This window comes from Diplotaxodon limnothrissa, linkage group LG4, assembly GCF_057381915.1.
Source record: "Diplotaxodon limnothrissa isolate DT_005_m linkage group LG4, D_limnothrissa_male_GT1.1, whole genome shotgun sequence".
NCBI classification, from domain to species: Eukaryota; Metazoa; Chordata; class Actinopteri; order Cichliformes; family Cichlidae; genus Diplotaxodon; species Diplotaxodon limnothrissa.
In genome coordinates this window covers 4,482,506-4,496,976 of record NC_140599.1, presented here as the reverse complement: position 1 = coordinate 4,496,976, position 14,471 = coordinate 4,482,506, and the positions used below count along the sequence as shown (strand labels likewise).

Below are 14,471 nucleotides of genomic sequence, written 5' to 3'. Positions count from 1 at the left end.
CAGGATGGTACTACAGACTGTAGAAGGGAGAGGTTGAAGATGGATGAAAACCTCTGCTAGTTGGTCTTATGCAAGCTTTAAGCACTCTTCCGGCTACTCTGTCAGGACCCGCTGCTTTCCTCAAGTTGACTCTGCACAGGTTTAGGGTATCAGGTGAGGTGATGTCCGGGGAGTGGTTTGTGTGTGATTGTCTTTGTAGCCAGTAAGTGTCTTGATCACCTGCCACATTTCTCGAGTTGTTTGTTTGAAAGTGTTCCTCAATGTGCTGTTTGTATTTTCACTTGGCTTCTTTTATACCTTTAAACAGAGATTTTTATAAAGAAAAAACAATAGCCACTGAAACAACCTGATGAGCCATCTGTAATGTGGGGGGTTTGCACTTTTGATAACTTTCTTATCAGTTCGACTCATCAGATCTATTTGCACAAAGCATATGGCAGGCACTCACACACATCATTCTAACAACTCAGTAACAGTCAGTCTGCCCCAGGGCAGCTGTGGCTACAACTGTAGCTTGCCTTCACCAGTGTATGAATGTGAGAGTGAATGAATAGTGGTATTGTAAAGCGCTTTGATGCAATCCATTATTATTATTATTATTATTAACAGACTGTACCTTCAATTTCTGTAATGCAGCTGATTCTCCTGTCTGAGGACAAGCACAATACAATACAATGCAAAAAGTTTAATACTGCATCATGCAGGCTGTCTTGATGCAAGCTCAATCACTCTGTAGTTATTTTGTTTTACTCCTGCTGGATTATGTGGGCAGGTCTTTCCAGTAACTATAACTGGGGATTTGATTCCGTCAGGAACGGTCCTAGGTCAAAACTTGTCGGGGTGCTCAGCCCCCAATCATAATGTCACTCAAACAATGCCTTGCAATTGCTATTACAACATTAGATTACAAAGTTATCTTTAAAAGCAACTCAATAGGTTGGACAACAGTAGTATATGACTGCCACCTTTGTGGAGGAGGGGTGAGGTGGGGTGGGGGTGAGGTGGGGTTTGGGGTGTGGGGTTTGGGGTGGGTGGGGGGCACCACTTTGGGGTCCTTAGGGACTGAGTAAAGCGCTACACAAATGCAGGCCATTACCATTTACCATTTACTGTGCAGACCCAACACAGGATATCAGTGGTGAATAGATTTGTAGCCTCTGTTTGGAGTAATATGCACCTTTTTAAATGCTACCATTCATGTCATAATCTTATTTTCTGTTTTCCCACCTCACTATCTGCCCATTTGCTTACTTTGTCCTTCCTGCTCTTTTACAGTCTGCCATCTCTCTGTCCATTCCAGTTGCACACAAATGTATAGTGTTAAACTAGAAAATAACATAAATCTTATATTGTATATAATACAATATGCTATATTGTATTCAGAATGAGGGATCACCTGGATCTGGACCTGCACTGTAAACAAACACTGATGTCTAATTTGACCAAAGGAACATAATTTTTTAACACACTAAAATAATAAAGTACATCAGCTCCTCAGCAGCTAACAGAAGGTTAAAATGAGCTACTAATCTCTTTATGTGTCACGCCCCCACATTATCAGAACAGTTTGCACTTTTGCTTGTTAACGTTTCATGTAAAGTGTGTTTCAGTGTGTTAAATTACCTTCTTATTATGACAAGCCACACTGTGCTAAAGCACACAACAGCTCTGTGTGGGCACACTGTAACAGCATGATATCAAAAACACTGGACAGTTAAACTTGTTTTCATTTTACACGGCACTGTCTCCAGTAGACAAGCTGGCAAAACATTAACATTAGAAGACATCAAATAATACTAAAATTATTTATCATTACAAGTTTTGATTTTGGTCTTTACCAAATGTTGAGGAGAATTTCTGATTAAATGCTTTAGTGTGAATATTTCAGAGCAGGGCGCGTTTTTAAAACTGAAGACAGCCTCCTCCTCCCACTGTAGAGACAGTTAATCTGCGGTACCACCAACTGGTTAAAGACGGAACTGCACTCAGAGTTAAAGTGACACTTTGTGTTACCTATTTTTTTCATCACCACGCATAATGTAAATATTCTGGCTTTTATCAAATGAAAAATTGCAAATATCCAAAACACAGCAGCAAATGCAGTGAGACTGACAATTTCAGAACAAAAATAACCCAACTGACAAAAAAATAAATAAAATAAACTAAAAAATCACCCCCTGGATCCAACCAAGCAAATAAGTAAAAGCTTTCCATTAGATAATTACTGCTGTGTACGAGCTTCTCATTAAGCATTAACCTGCCATGCTGGAAAGCATTTATATTAACTACAAGTTCTAACAAGATTACAGACCCTATTTCAGTAAATGCTGCTAAAGGTCTCCTGAGATCTCAGACACTTATTGACTGCTGCTAAAGAAAGACAGGATGTGACACAGAGGTAAATACGTGCTATCTTTTTTAAGTGATTGTTGCCACCAAATCAAAATATTTAACATATGTCCTATCTATTATTGTGAATCTTGTTGACACAGGGCTCGACCTGCTGGTCAAAGACAAAACTGCACAGCTCCCATGAAACTTTGTGTTACATAATTCACTCATCTTTGTGATCAGGGAAAATTTTCTTTTGTGCAAGAAAAAATGCATATATCATAACACATCAATGTGTAATCTTTTTACCACTTGCAGTAAATATAAATGTTGACATTTAACATGTGATCTCTGTCTTTCCATCAAGTATTTTAAGCATCGTGATGGCAGCTTTGTTAATGGTGATGGCCTGACGGACATCAGAGATTCATACGAGCTTTTTTGTCTTTTGCCCTTCTCCCCCGTCCCTCTTCTCAGCTGTTTCTCTTTCCCTCTTTCTTTCTCCCCTTCTTTCCCCCAGTCAAGTCTGTCCCGTATTCAGTAAGTGAAAATAAAATAAACAATAAAAGGTGAATCAAATGGACCATTACGGCAAGGCTGGGATGGTCAGTTTGGTAAAGTAAATCCGTTGGGCATCTTTCTTTGCCTTTAGACAACAATTCTGATGCAAAAGAGCCAAACGGGACAGGCCAAAAAAATAAAAAATAAAAAAATAAAGGTCAGGTTAGATTCTAAATATTTTTGAACGCACAAATAAAAAGATGAACAACTCTTAAAAAAAAAAAAAAAAAAGAGATTCATACGAGCTGGTGGAGTACGCCAAGAGCCTTCCTGATTTGTTCCAGAATCAAGCTGGTGTCAGAGTGTGTAAGAACTGAATACTAAAATATTTTAATGTAATTCTGGCACATCTACTGAAATACATAAACTCCTGAAAGAACCACTAGGAATACTCAGGTTTTAAATTTTATTCACTTTACCACAACAGAGGTTAGAAAAAGAACTTAATCCTCGTAAATCAGCGTACTCAGATTCCTAAAGCTAGCAGCCATAATCTCAGCTACACGGTTGCATCTATTTTTAACCTTTCCTAAAGGTTCCCTTGCACTAATCTGCCATTCTTACTCCTCTATTAAAAGGGGGTGATCATATTATTTTAACTAATTATACACTAATCTAAACTTTCAGTTTTGGTAAACGTACTTCAATCTCGGATCTTTGAACAGATTAAATCTCTATGGTCTCCTTTTCAGTCATATTATATTAAAAGTTGCAGTACTGTTACTGCTGTTATTGTCATATATGATACAGCCTCACCACACAAAAAATGTGTCCTCTAGTTTTCAGACGTTGTGAGATCAGCAATGTCATATTAAAATTTGATAAAAGTGGTCAACAAACTGAGTTGGTGTCTACTTTTAAATATCTAGGATTTCCAAGTGATTATGGTTTAGTATATTATAAGAAAACTGAAACTTTTTTGGGGGGGGGGTTATAGAAATAATTCCTGTTTTTCATTTTATGTAAAACAGAAACAGGTGGAGATCATTTTTATTGATAATACAGGGAGTGCAGAATTATTAGGCAAATGAGTATTTTGTCCACTTCATCCTCTTCATGCATGTTGTCTTACTCCAAGCTGTATAGGCTCGAAAGCCTACTACCAATTAAGCATATTAGGTGATGTGCATCTCTGTAATGAGAAGGGGTGTGGTCTAATGACATCAACACCCTATATCAGGTGTGCATAATTATTAGGCAACTTCCTTTCCTTTGGCAAAATGGGTCAAAAGAAGGACTTGACAGGCTCAGAAAAGTCAAAAATAGTGAGATATCTTGCAGAGGGATGCAGCAGTCTCAAAATTGCAAAGCTTCTGAAGCGTGATCATCGAACAATCAAGCGTTTCATTCAAAATAGTCAACAGGGTCGCAAGAAGCGTGTGGAAAAACCAAGGTGCAAAATAACTGCCCATGAACTGAGAAAAGTCAAGCGTGCAGCTGCCAAGATGCCACTTGCCACCAGTTTGGCCATATTTCAGAGCTGCAACATCACTGGAGTGCCCAAAAGCACAAGGTGTGCAATACTCAGAGACATGGCCAAGGTAAGAAAGGCTGAAAGACGACCACCACTGAACAAGACACACAAGCTGAAACGTCAAGACTGGGCCAAGAAATATCTCAAGACTGGTTTTTCTAAGGTTTTATGGACTGATGAAATGAGAGTGAGTCTTGATGGGCCAGATGGATGGGCCCGTGGCTGGATTGGTAAAGGGCAGAGAGCTCCAGTCCCACTCAGACGCCAGCAAGGTGGAGGTGGAGTACTGGTTTGGGCTGGTATCATCAAAGATGAGCTTGTGGGGCCTTTTCGGGTTGAGGATGGAGTCAAGCTCAACTCCCAGTCCTACTGCCAGTTTCTGGAAGACACCTTCTTCAAGCAGTGGTACAGGAAGAAGTCTGCATCCTTCAAGAAAAACATGATTTTCATGCAGGACAATGCTCCATCACACGCGTCCAAGTACTCCACAGCGTGGCTGGCAAGAAAGGGTATAAAAGAAGAAAAACTAATGACATGGCCTCCTTGTTCACCTGATCTGAACCCCATTGAGAACCTGTGGTCCATCATCAAATGTGAGATTTACAAGGAGGGAAAACAGTACACCTCTCTGAACAGTGTCTGGGAGGCTGTGGTTGCTGCTGCATGCAATGTTGATGGTGAACAGATCAAAACACTGACAGAATCCATGGATGGCAGGCTTTTGAGTGTCCTTGCAAAGAAAGGTGGCTATATTGGTCGCTGATTTGTTTTTGTTTTGTTTTTGAATGTCAGAAATGTATATTTGTGAATGTGGAGATGTTATATTGGTTTCACTGGTAAAAATAAATAATTGAAATGGGTATATATTTGTTTTTTGTTAAGTTGCCTAATAATTATGCACAGTAATAGTCACCTGCACACACAGATATCCCCCTAAAATAGCTAAAACTAAAAACAAACTAAAAACTACTTCCAAAAACATTCAGCTTTGATATTAATGAGTTTTTTGGGTTCATTGAGAACATGGTTGTTGTTCAATAATAAAATTATTCCTCAAAAATACAACTTGCCTAATAATTCTGCACTCCCTGTAGATGTGCTTCTGTTCATTAATTGGATAGTGTTTTTCATGGGGCACTAAGATTCATCACCAACTGTGGTCCCCATACATATGACTGTGTACTCTAAAGTCATTTGGACATCTTTATGTATTTGATGACTCGATCACAGGAATGTGTTTATTAATAAAATCATGTTGGTCCCCAGAAATTACATTTGGCATGAGCCAAATGGTCTGAACTTCAACACCGCCTTTATTACTGTGCTGTCAGATATATCAGCAGTTTTTAAAAGTGCTGAACTTGTTAGCTACACAGCACTGGCAGTGTTTCAGAGTCCACTCTGGACATCAGGGGTTGGTTTCAAGTAAAGTAGCCCCCTGTGTGTAGATGTCCGTATGCCTTAGCAAAGTGGAAAACCTGAGCTTCATGTCTCTAGAATGATTTAGATTGTGGCCATATTTCTTTTTAAAAAGAGGATTCTTTATATTTTGTTAAAACACTGTGGTGTTTTCCACACAGTTTAGTTGAGCAGGCTACCATGCTATGTTAACTGATGCCCGAGTGTATTTGGTGACTCACTTCACATTTTAATTAATTAATTTATGTGTCCAAGAAAAATGATTATTTTACTAGTGGATAATTCTCTCACTCTTGTCTTTGGAAGAGCTGCAGCTGTTCCTGTCTCACATTTCCCATATCAGCAGGCCAGTTTGCTGCCTCTTCAGGTCATCTTGCAGTGCAGCTGGTGTGAACTGGAAAGCAACTCTAATCAGAACTTACAGCAGATGATAACCTGGTTCATTCAGTTCATCATCACGTGGTCAAGCTGACAGTGACTGCAGAACTGGGTGGGGACTACAATGAGCAGCACAAAATGAGAAAGCGAAACAATGAGCTGCTCCATGTGTGGTGTGGACCCAGCTTTGAATGGATACACATACATACACATTTCCCTGTAAGTGAGAAAAGCTGCACTAATAAAGTCTTCACATAACTTTAGGTTCTGGTTTCAAGGTGTAGAAAAACTGAGAACACCGTGTTTGATGGTGCAGAGTTGAACAAAATGAAATTCCAGGCCCTTAGACCTAAAAGTTTTAATGTTCACAATTTTTCAAGGTTGAAGAGCTACATAGTGAACTGCTGGGAAGCAGGTGAGTCAGGATCCTGCAGCAGGTGGAGGAGGCTGCTGGGAGGAGGTGGGAGCACTGTGGAATGAATCAGGAAGGCTCTTGGCGTACTCCACCAGCTCGTATGAATCTCTGATGTCCGTCAGGCCAAACCAGAACACAGTCCACATACCATTAACAAAGCTGCCATCACAATGCTTAAAATACCTGATGGAAAGAGAGAGAACACATGTCAAACAAACAAAATATTCTCTTGAAATGGTCAACGAAAAGACTGGACTAAAAATGAGTGAAAAAGCAGCCAATAAGGAGCAAGACTTTAGCACATTGCATCATCATCACATTGTCATCTTTTTTTTCTGCAGTCTTTAACATATATTTAGATGTTTGTTCATAGTGTGGTTCATGTAATGTAAATGCCAGTGTGAAAGTCTAAAAAGCTCACGTCTTACCAGGGGTTGATTTTGTTGGTGGCTCTAGACCTCCAGAAGAGTTTACCCAGGTCCTGTCTGATACACTCCCACAGGATGTGGCTGGTGCCCTGGCCCTGCTTACTGCTGCTCACCACAAACTTGTCGAGGTAGGGAGTGCCGCTGTTCACCGGCTCCATGGTGATGATAGCTGCTGCGCTGTACCTGGAAGGACACAGATGTCCAACAGCTGACATTCTCACAGTCGGTGATGCTGATAACTATTTCAAACCATATTTGGACATATATAAACTGACTGACTAATTTTCTGCTTTACCTTGAACATGTAAATATAACTAAAACAACAAAATTCATTGTAAATTGAAAAAAATAAAGTAAAAGATAACAAGTTGCCATGGAAATCTCTATTCACTATATACATATATACACACAATAACACATAAAGAAATATAGCTTTACAAAACCAAACAAAACCAAACATTTATACATTGCATTTTCCACACTGTGATTAATACCTCTACAAGATTGAAAAAATATTTCAATTTTAACTGTAACTAAAGTACATCCTAAGTACAAGAACTGTAAAGTGACTTTTGAATGAATTTTCTCATTTTCAGAATGAGCAATTACTTATATCAAACCATTTTCTAAATTTTGCTCATTTCAGAAGTCACACCCAAGATATTTGTGTCATCAGCAAATAAAACAAATATTAAACAATCTGACATTTTGCATAAATCATTGATAAACATAATACATAATTGTGGCCCCAAGACGAATCCCTGTGGTACACCACACACAATGTCCAAACGTTCCGATTTATACTCTCCCATTTTCACAAGGTCTGGTTCCCACTCCCCGTCATCCTAATAATATTTCATGGTTAATCGTATCAAATGTGTTGTTAAGATTAAGAAATACCCCAGCCATGAATTTCTTATTGTATTTTGTCATTGTCTCGTCAATTTGTCATTTCTTCTATGAGACCTGTTAACACTCATGTTGTAGACTGGCTTGTTCTAAATCCGTACTGATTGTAAAGAGTAGTTTGCGCTTGTCAGTGATTTTTTTCCTGTCTGACAGTGAAAATCATTTTTGAGAATTGTAGTAGAAGGGAAAAAGACCTGGAATTAATGAAGTGGTGTTTTTTACCTTCGGTCTGGGTATTCTTTCATTTGAATAGTTGCACTCACCCTTCAGAAAGGTAGATGGAGTGGAGTCGGCCTTTCAGAGAGTCAATGTAGCATTTCTTCAGAGTTTTCTCAAACGACTTGTTGATGAGCGCCAGCAAACAATCCACATCAATTCCATCTAGAGAGTTATACCTACACGTACACACACACACACACACACACACACACACACACACATACATATATATATATATATATATATATATATATACACACACACATACATATACAGGGAGTGCAGAATTATTAGGCAAATGAGTATTTTGTCCACATCATCCTCTTCATGCATGTTGTCTTACTCCAAGCTGTATAGGCTCGAAAGCCTACTACCAATTAAGCATATTAGGTGATGTGCATCTCTGTAATGAGAAGGGGTGTGGTCTAATGACATCAACACCCTATATCAGGTGTGCATAATTATTAGGCAACATCCTTTCCTTTGGCAAAATGGGTCAAAAGAAGGACTTGACAGGCTCAGAAAAGTCAAAAATAGTGAGATATCTTGCAGAGGGATGCAGCAGTCTCAAAATTGCAAAGCTTCTAAAGCGTGACCATCGAACAATCAAGCGTTTCATTCAAAATAGTCAACAGGGTCGCAAGAAGCGTGTGGAAAAACCAAGGCGCAAAATAACTGCCCATGAACTGAGAAAAGTCAAGCGTGCAGCTGCCAAGATGCCACTTGCCACCAGTTTGGCCATATTTCAGAGCTGCAACATCACTGGAGTGCCCAAAAGCACAAGGTGTGCAATACTCAGAGACATGGCCAAGGTAAGAAAGGCTGAAAGACGACCACCACTGAACAAGACACACAAGCTGAAACGTCAAGACTGGGCCAAGAAATATCTCAAGACTGGTTTTTCTAAGGTTTTATGGACTGATGAAATGAGAGTGAGTCGTGATGGGCCAGATGGATGGGCCCGTGGCTGGATTGGTAAAGGGCAGAGAGCTCCAGTCCCACTCAGACGCCAGCAAGGTGGAGGTGGAGTACTGGTTTGGGCTGGTATCAGCAAAGATGAGCTTGTGGGGCCTTTTCGGGTTGAGGATGGAGTCAAGCTCAACTCCCAGTCCTACTGCCAGTTTCTGGAAGACACCTTCTTCAAGCAGTGGTACAGGAAGAAGTCTGCATCCTTCAAGAAAAACATGATTTTCATGCAGGACAATGCTCCATCACACGCGTCCAAGTACTCCACAGCGTGGCTGGCAAGAAAGGGTATAAAAGAAGAAAAACTAATGACATGGCCTCCTTGTTCACCTGATCTGAACCCCATTGAGAACCTGTGGTCCATCATCAAATGTGAGATTTACAAGGAGGGAAAACAGTACACCTCTCTGAACAGTGTCTGGGAGGCTGTGGTTGCTGCTGCACGCAATGTTGATGGTGAACAGATCAAAACACTGACAGAATCCATGGATGGCAGGCTTTTGAGTGTCCTTGCAAAGAAAGGTGGCTATATTGGTCGCTGATTTGTTTTTGTTTTGTTTTTGAATGTCAGAAATGTATATTTGTGAATGTGGAGATGTTATATTGGTTTCACTGGTAAAAATAAATAATTGAAATGGGTATATATTTGTTTTTTGTTAAGTTGCCTAATAATTATGCACAGTAATAGTCACCTGCACACACAGATACCCCCCTAAAATAGCTAAAACTAAAAACAAACTAAAAACTACTTCCACAAACATTCAGCTTTGATATTAATGAGTTTTTTGGGTTCATTGAGAACATGGTTGTTGTTCGATAATAACATTATTCCTCAAAAATACAACTTGCCTAATAATTCTGCACTCCCTGTATAGCAGTGTATTCTTTTTTATGCTGGTACATGTGTGGAGGTAAAAGTAATGTCTTGTTTGGGGTTAATGTTGGATTATGACCTGGTTTGAATTCATACTGGCGGAGTTTGTGTAATATCTACTGACCGGTGTATGGGGTCTCCATTTTTAAAAAGCGTTCCAGACCCTGAGAAACAGAACAGACAAAAAAACTTATGTTAAAATCTTTTGAGGTGGTCGCCAAAACAACCTTCACACACATACAAATATGGTGCCTCTCAAAACAGGTGTGTCTCCATACATGGCTGCATGTGTACATGTGGCACCCACAGAAGTCAGTCGGTTGTCTCACCTCTGTGGCTGAACAGTTCGGTCAGCAACGTGTCTGCCGATGTGATCACAGCAGAGGACTCAGCTGGCAACTGATTGAGAAGTCTGGCTATGGCGGTCGCTCTTTGGCGTTCTGGTGCGCTTAACCAAGTCGCAGTGGACAGGCGAGGTAAGTCAGCAGGCAGCGACACTGTACCTAGCACCTGCACCAAGATAGAAAGCATATAAATGATTTATATAAATATAAATGATTAAAAAATTAAGACAATAATAGCAGAGTCAGCGTGGGAGCCAGATGTTGTGCCTTTTGTTCTTGGCTTCGCAGGCCCCCGAAGTTGTTCAGGAACATGACTTTGTGTGGATGCAGGGTTCGGGATATTGCCGCCGTCACCTCTGTCGGGTCCAACATTACCGAGCAACCTTGCGCGTCCCTGCCTACCGGACAAACCAGTGGGATTGCCCCACAGTTCAGACTCCACTGGAGAAGGTTGGTATCCATAGCAATGGATGGAGGCGCACTGCAAGGAGAGGGAAAGAAGAAGAGTAAGGGCCTAACCTCATGAGCACCTAGAACTAGGGCAGGGCATATGGCCAAAAATATTTATCACGATATACATTTGAAAATTTGCGATAGCAATATAACTAACGATATAATTGACGCGAGACATAATACTGTAATACTCCACAACTTTATTAATGCAAAAAAACCCCACACACATCAATGTATTTTAATTTAAACAAGCCACACAAAATTTAAAAAGTGGTTATACACACACATTAATGAAATATTATGTTGAAGCACAGTATTCCACGAGGCTCCTGCCTACAGTAGCCGTATGCTCTGACAATCCATTAAGCGGTGCGGGGTCGTAGGTTAGCAAAGTCGTGCTAAAAGATTTTTGTACAGATTGCTGATGTCAATGTCGATTTTTCAGAAAATCAAAGGATTTTAAGAGTGCCTCATTTTCCAAAAAACACGGAATTAACGACGGCCCGCTAGCATGCTCTACCAAAAATTGTGCTTTGTTGTGTATCTGATGAACGAAAGCCAAACCAGTTCCACACCAGTGAAGTTGCAGCATTTTTACAAACCAATTCTGGTTCATCCGTTTCACTCAACGATCCGCTTTCACCCGTCTCATTCTCCGTTGCCGCCGTGCTTTTCCGCCATGTGCGTACGAAAACAAAGGCACTGGGCATGCGCGTTTTACCCATATTCTATCGTGATATTTCATTTTCTTATCATTGCCCATCATTATACTGGTATTACCGTGAACGGTATGATATGGCCCAGCCTTACTAAGAACTGTCTAAACCAGGGTGTGAAACATAAGGCCCAAAGGGAAAATGTGAAAGAGGACATTGCCTTATGACTTTATACTGTGTTCTCACCGCTTTTACAGTTTTTCTCTATTGATGAAGACCTCCCCCACTGCCATTCACTCACCCACACTAATCATTAAAAGCATACTTGTATTTAAAATATATTTATAATGAGAACCTTTAAAAATCACATTTTAAAATAACCGTTAGCCAAATGGCTGGTCTCTGGGAGTTTAAGTGATTAATCATTAGGAAACTGATGGTTAAATAACAAGGTAAAAGTGCAACTGGTTGTAGAGTACAGTTGCACGATGGGTCGATCGTGGCTCAAGAGTTGGGAGTTCGCCTTGTAATCGGAAGGTTGCCGGTTCGAGCCCCGGCTCCAACAGTCTCGGTCGTTGTGTCCTTGGGCAAGACACTTCACCCGTTGCCTACTGGTGGTGGTCAGAGGGCCCGGTGGCGCCAGTGTCCGGCAGCCTCGCCTCTGTCAGTGCGCCCCAGGGTGGCTGTGGCTACAATGTAGCTGCCATCACCAGTGTGTGAATGGGTGGATGACTGGATGTGTAAAGCGCTTTGGGGTCCTTAGGGACTAGTAAAGCGCTATATAAATACAGGCCATTTACCATTTACAGGCACCCTGTACATAGTGTTGCAGGTACAAAAACCGTAGCCTGGACTAAATCACAGTATTTGACACCTTAAGAATAAGAGCTGGCTAATTAATAACTATAGCAGATATAATGATTTATTATTTCCATTAAATAATTGATAAAACAGGTGCATAGATTAATTGCATAAACAGTAATTATAGCCAATGACTTACAGATAATTTACCTACTTCATTGATATCTGAACAGTAAAATAAATACTGAAGTTAAATTCACAATTTATAAGCAAGAGTTCCCTTAGATTGAACTGGTATCTCTCAGTTCTCACCTGCTTCCCTGCGGTGCTTCATGCAGAAGTAGGAGTGACTCTGCAGAGAAGAATGGCAGGACGCTGGCAGTGTGCTGCTGCAGCGCCTCAGTCAGCTGCTGGCACCGATTCACTAGTCCTTTCATGCACTCAGACCCAAACATTGCTTTGGCAAGCCCTGTCTCCAGGTGATCTGACCAGCCCATAACCACCACAGGCTTCATATCCATCCGCTGCAGGAAGGACAGGCCAAAAGCCAGGCTCTGAACCATCTCCCTGCTGTCAAACACTGATCTGTCCACCTGGTGCAAAATGAAAAACACGGTGTTTGAGTATTAGAGTCTAGAATTTAATCCAGTTGGCTGACACGGGATCTGCTTCAGTCTAATAAGAATAGGTTTTTTACAGAGCTATCAGTTTTTTGTTGATTATTTAAGTACATGCTTATATTTTTGGCTGTATTTATTCATTTTTTGTTTAGGTAGTGTACTAGAATTTTTTTTTTTTTTTAAAAACCACCTGATTTCTGTTTTTTCTTTGAGAAAGAGAGAAAGTTCATGAAACTGTGTATACTGTAGTGTATACTGAGTATGGACTAACTGCCAGGTAAGAACTATGCAGGTACAAACTCTATGTATTTGTCTTCAGTTTATTTAATTTGATAATTATCTTTAATTTAATCACGTATCATTGGTGATTTCTTTCCTCGTTATGGAGTTCATGTCCACAAACATGAAACCTATTCTAATATCTTTGTTTGTTTTTGTCTTTTGGTGAGTAAAACTTTACCTCCAGAACAGCAAAGGCGGGAGAATGAGCCGAAGTCGCTTTCTGGAACTGGGTCAACCAGTACCGAGCCTCCCGGGGATCTCCACCAACTTCACTGAGGAAAGCTTTCACGTCCCGGTAAATCAGATTCAGGTTGGTCTTCGCGTGTCGTCCACCGGTGGAGAAATACCCCAGGTGCTCCTGCTGGGCCAGCGCCGCGGGGTTTCCTTCGGTACCGGCCGCGTTGCAGCTCGCCATGCGGTGCTGCCGGCTCAGCATTTTCCGCTGACGCTGGCTGGAGCTCCGCGTCAGGACCGGGGAGGCCGGACCCGATAGGTACTTTCTTGCTATTACCATGGCCCGGCATCCATGAGAACCCCTGTTCACTTTCGACATGTTGACAGTCGTAATTTGACGGTGGCGGTAACGGCTGGAGCTGAGCGGCACCGGTGTTCCAGATCTACTGGCGTTTAGATCAACTGGCGTTGGTCGAACAGATGTGTGGCAGACTTGCGTTTCAGGAGCTGCTACCGACAAACCAGCAAAAAAACGCCAAATGTGTCACCTGTGACACTTGTGAGGTTGTCTCAAACACACTCCGTCAGTCTTGATGCTGTTGAACAACAAAATGTTTAAAAATGTGGCGAGTTCACCTGGTGATATCCTCATGCGCGACGCGATCGCGAAAACAGCAAACAAGTAACACCACGCCGTTGTTGTTCACAGGACAGCAAGAGTAAACGATCGGGAGACTCTTGTCGTCGTTATCGTTCCCCTCGCACGGTTTATTTCTCCGAATTCAGCGTTTTTGCTTCACAACTACAGCGTGCTGTTTACTTTGTGCACTAACATGGAGTCGAGTCAACCAGCGCCACCTCTGGCCAAGTGCCACAGCCTACAGCCAGATCAACCTGTGACACACATCTGCACCACGTTTGAATTCGTGTCATGCACATTTGTACCTTTCAATTGTGTGTTTGTGCGTCATGCAAATAAACCTTTGAAATGAATGAAATGATATCATGTATTTATTATCAGCCTACATTTGTACAAAATGCCAAATGACATACACATAAGAATCACCATCCTGATATCAATACTTTTGCCCATACGAAAAATGTCGTGAACACACTAATATTTCACCAGTGTTGTAACATCACATGTCGTTAGCATAGTCTGCCTGT

The 14,471-nt window shown here is 41.1% G+C and overlaps 1 protein-coding gene across 2 annotated transcripts; it reads right to left on the bottom strand.

Annotated features, from left to right (window-relative positions):
• Window positions 1-6,435: 6,435 nt before the first annotated feature.
• On the bottom strand, window positions 6,436-14,203 carry nags (N-acetylglutamate synthase). 2 transcript variants are annotated; one of them, XM_085351982.1, is made up of 9 exons: window positions 13,941-14,203; window positions 13,309-13,814; window positions 12,541-12,821; window positions 10,586-10,799; window positions 10,304-10,484; window positions 10,099-10,138; window positions 8,179-8,310; window positions 7,007-7,189; window positions 6,436-6,761 (listed from the first exon to the last, which is right to left on the bottom strand). In XM_085351982.1, the coding sequence occupies exons 1-9, from the start codon at window positions 13,954-13,956 to the stop codon at window positions 6,584-6,586; spliced, it is 1,731 nt and encodes a 576-aa protein (XP_085208108.1). In that variant the 5' UTR covers window positions 13,957-14,203; the 3' UTR covers window positions 6,436-6,583. The 2 variants fall into 2 exon arrangements, with proteins under 2 accessions (XP_085208108.1, XP_085208109.1); XM_085351983.1 differs by having other exon boundaries at window positions 13,309-13,811.
• Window positions 14,204-14,471: the final 268 nt, after the last annotated feature.

What these genes read in the sequence shown, in the direction of transcription:
- nags (XM_085351982.1), bottom strand. An exon ending in AATGGAGACCCCATACACCG is followed by an intron (nt 8,311 to 10,098) that starts GTCAGTAGATAT and finishes GTGTACGTGTAG; the next exon opens with GTATAACTCTCTAGATGGAA. An exon ending in TCCATCTACCTTTCTGAAGG is followed by an intron (nt 7,190 to 8,178) that starts GTGAGTGCAACT and finishes GTGTCCTTCCAG; the next exon opens with GTACAGCGCAGCAGCTATCA.